The 5,086-nt window shown below is 44.2% G+C and overlaps 1 protein-coding gene across 2 annotated transcripts in view; it reads left to right on the top strand.

The window, feature by feature from the left end:
• Positions 1-5,086, top strand: part of fgd5a (FYVE, RhoGEF and PH domain containing 5a) — a 29,962-nt gene that overhangs the window by 21,643 nt on the left and 3,233 nt on the right. For both annotated transcript variants that reach the window (XM_035661553.1, XM_035661552.1), the window contains exons 11-18: positions 186-257; positions 434-502; positions 3,219-3,302; positions 3,404-3,483; positions 3,617-3,713; positions 3,990-4,127; positions 4,437-4,539; positions 4,648-4,784. In XM_035661553.1, coding sequence (XP_035517446.1) covers positions 186-257; positions 434-502; positions 3,219-3,302; positions 3,404-3,483; positions 3,617-3,713; positions 3,990-4,127; positions 4,437-4,539; positions 4,648-4,784 — 780 coding nt within the window. The remainder of the gene's footprint in view (positions 1-185; positions 258-433; positions 503-3,218; positions 3,303-3,403; positions 3,484-3,616; positions 3,714-3,989; positions 4,128-4,436; positions 4,540-4,647; positions 4,785-5,086) is intronic.

The raw sequence follows: 5,086 nt of genomic DNA, 5'->3' as shown, positions 1-5,086 counted from the left end.
AGTGGAAACACAGGCTCCCTCTATCTCTGCCCCCCCCCCCCCATTCAGTTTTCAGTATCACATCCCTTTCCGCCATCCTCCCTTTCATTCACGGACAAACAGTGACAGTTTCATTCTCTGTCTCCTCTTCCGTCCATCACTGGATAATCTCCCTCCATCTCTATGCTCTCTCTGCTCTCCCCCAGGAGAACTTGCTGCGTCTGGTCCACATAGAGTACAGCGTGAAGGGCAAGAGGGACCTCCTGAAGCCTGGAAGGGTGAGCACCAAGTGGCCGCTTCTGGCCAGTACTGTTTCACAACACATTGTTTTGTAATGACAAGAAAAGTATTTGAAGGCCTTCACAGGGTCTGAAACATAATTAAAGTAAGCAGCAATTTGACGGCCTAACATGCTTTTCTTATGCTTTTCTCTGTGTGTTGTTTCTTTTGGCAGATGTTTGTCAAAGAGGGCACACTCATGAAGGTCTCAAAGAAAAGCAGGCAGCCCCGACACCTGTTTCTGGTAATGTTTCTTCTCTCCATATCACTCTAACTTTCAGGCACATTATTGTTGTTTAAACTTTTAAAATAATTTTTCCCCCTATTCTTTTATTATGTACTTTCAAAGTCATAGTTCTACATCATGGGAAATATGCTTATTAGCTCTCTGGCTGAGAGTTCGATGAGCAGATCCACACTACTCTCATATCTGTTAAAAACAGCCAACAGGCCATAAGCTTAGTTTAGCATGAAGACTGGAAGCAGAGGGAAACAGAAAGCCTGGCTTTGTCAGATTAAGGTTTTAAAAAACACACATCAGCACCTCTAAAGTTCCCTAATTAACACCTTATTCGTGTGTATAAAAATGACAATTGGTGATTTTTTGAGGGGGTTATGTGCAAGAATGTTTATTCGCTGGGCTCAGTGTCTTCCTGGAGTCTGTAGTTTTTCTGGCAACCTGGTTTTTGTGTGGATTAGTCAAACAAGATAAGACATGTTAATTAGCATTCAGAGGTGTTGGTAGGTGTATTTTTTACCTTTGGACAGTCAGACTAGCTGTTTCCCCATTTCCAGCCTTTATGCTAAGCTAAGCTAAGCGGCAGCTGGCTTTAGCTTCATATTTAGCATATAGACATGAGAGCGGTATCAATCTTCTCATCTAACTCTCTGCAATAACAAAAATTAGCATATTTCCCAAAAGTTCTAACTAATTCTTATAGGTTGTTAAATCATTTCACACATGGAACTTCAAGCTGCATAATTTTATACAAACTTCTCCAAAAATCATGCTAACATATTTGGTGTCTTTGGAAACTTATGGATGGAGTTTTAAGTAAGGTTCTGGGGGAACTTTTCACTGTAAACAATAATTTGTACCATAAGTTCAGTAACATCAGTGATTCGACATGGTGCACTACAGTTGAAAACACCTGCCATGTTATTGAAGAAATGGCAAAAACAAGGCTAGCGTGGTCTGCGAAAATATAGGGGAATGTTGGGTGGAGGTCGTTTTGCGAGATGGGTGAGGTTGAGGGGGGGGCACGAGGCCAAGGCTGTAAGACCTCCACTTGGCACCACACCCATCGAGAAAGGGTCTCCCTCTCCGCTCTTCTCCTCTCCTCCCCTCTCAGGACTTGTTTTCCAGGGCCCCACTTCCTTACAGGATGTTTGGTGTGGGTCACTGGATGCTGGCTTCCTGTGTATTGGGAGGGGACTGACAGCAAAGTGAAGGCCAGACACCCTGTAGAATGCAGGGAGGAGGAGGAGGTGGTGGAGGAGGGGTGGTGGCGCTACACAAACACATAACGTGAAATAGAGAAGCCCACTCTATTGTTCCATGCGCAGTCAGTGCTGTCTCATGTTGTGAATTATGCTTGAGCTACACATCTGCGGGAGCGGCGTAAATGATTTTGTCTTATACTAGTCGATCCAAATAGAATATAACGTGGAGATGTGGATTTGTTTTATCGTTTATCTTCATTTTGCTCAATTCCATCATTCTCCTAGTCTTTCCTAACAGGAGTGCAGCTGAGCGACAGCTGAAAAGGGTCGGTGGTTGATACTTGTAGGCCATTAGGGTTATATAGCCATTCGCTCCCTTGAAGCTGACGGCATTGGTGGGTCAGCTGTTATTTATGGGCTTTTAAGGAAAGAGAATCCAAAGAACAGTGAAGATGAAAGCCATCACTCACCTCAGCAACAGAGAGAAGCTACAACCATGTCACAAGCCTGGGCTCACAGAAGAAAGACAAGTGGGGGTGAACGAGTGAGTGGAGGGATTAGAAGGAGAATGGAGGTACAGAAAGTTGCCAGAGGGAAGACAGTGGGAGTGAAAGAGGCAGGTGAAGGAGGTGAAGGGTTAGCGGATGAGCTGAAAAGCCTTGAAGGTGCCAGGGGGTCAGGTAGGTACATGTCGTGTCTCATCTAGGAAAGTCGTCTGTGTGAAGTCTGCTAACTTGGCACTTGCTTTGGTTTCTGTGGAAGGAATCTTTGAGTAAATGAGCAGCGCAGGCAGGGTGGAGCACACGAACTGCGGTGGGTGCAGCCCAGAGGTCGCAGGCAGGGCTCGGGCTTGGCTATCATGCACTGTTTTGTCTCCAGCCAGTCAGCCAGTGAACCCGTAACTGCGACTGTTTGTGTTGTTGTTGTGGTGAAGGTGGCCGGTTCCACCCAGTCCTGGTTCTCAGTGTAGCCTCAGAAGGCTGGGAGGGCGAGGGGGAGGCATGGAGCCCGGACCAGGGTGGAGAATTCCTGGATGCTAGCTTTACGGCCCCAGCGGATGTTTAGAGCACACATTAGGTGTGACCAGTGATGTCATCTCTTTTGTCTGGGAAAAAATGAAATACCTCTCATAACACAATGGACTCTCAGTGTGTCCGGGGATCACAATACTTTTGGTCTGACAAGCAAATAAACACTTTTAATGCCTTATTTCACTGTGTGCATACATGGGAATTTTGTGCAGAGGGGTTGCACGGACATATGTGAATACTGAGAAAGGAAACATAATCTAAGTAGTTGAGTCCAGAAAGTTGCTTTCAAGAAAGAAAGAAAAAACAAAGGTGTGTGCTGCAGTTTTCTCTCAAGGCAACACCACCACCTTGTGGTAATTAGGGGGTATTGTATTCTGAATAGCTGGGAATTCAAGCTCATTTTTTCAACCAAATCACGATTAACAAATAAGCAAAATCTAACATACTAATAAACCTCTTATTTCCTCTTTATTTTCTCTTTATTAGATGAACGATATAATGCTGTACACCTACCCTCAGCAGGATGGAAAATACAGGCTCAAGAACACATTATCTCTGTCTGGGATGAAGGTACATTCATTTCCTACAAAATCTCAGCTCCAACTTTATCTCCGTACACAACGTTTTTTTAGCTGACCTCTGATGTGTTTTTGCCCCTCACACACACACAGGTGAGCAAACCTGTCCTCGACAACGTGCTGAACTGTATTAGGATTGAGGTGTCTGACATCACTATTACACTCTCAGCCAGGTGAGCATCTATGAACAGTGTGACTTTGTTTATGACTGGCACAAGACTCCTTTTCTCCTGTTCGACTCCTGTCTGACTTTAAGTCTAAAGCCTTTCATAAATATCAGGTGTGATTGTCTGTTTCCGTCTTCAGTTCAGTTGGAGAGAGGGAGGACTGGTTCCACACATTGAGCCGAGCCATAGCAGACCACGCTGCAGGACTCTGTACGTTTGGTGGACCCTGCAGTGAGGTAAGAGAAGCCAAAAAAATTATTTTTTTCATATGAGCTGGTTCATAAATGTCTGCATCAACTAAAATTAAGTTAACAATCAATGCTTGTTCAGTTAGTTCAAATAAATGTTACCACTGAAATGATCACTGAAAGAATCTGTTGTATTCTTTTAATAGCAATAAGTAGGTGTGCTTTGTAAACCCCAGCTTCTGTCTTACCACATACTAACATACAGAAACATCTGCTTATGAAACCTCACTCTCACCTTGTCTGATATATTGCATGTGTCCACAGGCCCGTGAGAAGTTGTGGATGGCCCTGGGTGAAGCTGCTCCTGTACTCGTGCCAGTGTCTCATGTGATGATGTGTATGAACTGTACCACTGACTTCAGCCTCACGCTGAGACGACACCACTGCAACGCCTGTGGCAAGGTCAGATACACAGACCTGCAAAAACTACTTTGTGATCAGTCTTTGCTAGAGGTTTGTTTCACTGTACTGGATGCCATTGCTGTGTATCCAATAAACTCATTATTCTAGGTTCATCAAGTCATGAATTATTAAATGACACAGTTATATTGTCTGTCACACAGACCTTTTTTTAATGTAGCGCTTTTGATCATTCTGTTAGAGTATTTTTTGTTGTTTCTCTGTTTTGGTATCAGGAGGTCAGACATAGGCCACTGAAACTGGATGCTGTCGGGTTTGTAAATCCTTTTTACATTCTGTCTCCCTGAACAGGTGGTGTGCCGTGCTTGTTCCAGGAACAGATACCCGCTGAAGTACCTCAAAGACAGGGTGGCCAAAGTGTGTGACCACTGCTATGCCGAGCTCAGGAAAAGAGGTGAATCTCAGCTTGTATAAGCATCTCACTGGTGGAGGAGTACAGTGGGAGTACAGTGTGTTTTCCTATTTGATATGGTATTAACTGTGTATGTGTGTGTGTGTGTAGGTGGCAGCGTGTCGGGGGCATGCGGTAACTCTAGCCCTCGGACTCACCGGGCCAGCCGTCCCCTCTCTGCTGTCTTTCAGAGCCTGCAGCCCCCAAGTTTGTGGAAGAGCAGGAAGAGCACCTCCCCTCTCAACCAGGTCGACTACACTTTCCGTTTGCCAACATGCATTTAGCTCAAAATATGGCATTTTATGAGCCCAATTTTAATCACAATGCATTAAATAATCTCACTTATTCTGTTTCAACTTTTCACTGTAAATATGGTCATGAAGGCTATTTGATCTGATTTGAGTTTAATATTTACTTTGAATGAATACATGTTAATTTCCAGTACAGAGTAATCTACTATATTACTACAGTATGCTGTATGTTATAGGCTTTAAATCAAATGGCCTCTACCCTTCAGTAAGTAAAGAGTGTTCCCTGACCGGGAATCGAA

This window comes from Morone saxatilis, unplaced genomic scaffold, assembly GCF_004916995.1.
Source record: "Morone saxatilis isolate NCDOM2014 unplaced genomic scaffold, NCSU_SB_2.0 Contig18, whole genome shotgun sequence".
In the NCBI taxonomy this organism is placed as follows: domain Eukaryota; kingdom Metazoa; phylum Chordata; class Actinopteri; family Moronidae; genus Morone; species Morone saxatilis.
This window is presented reverse-complemented; position numbering and strand designations above follow the sequence as displayed.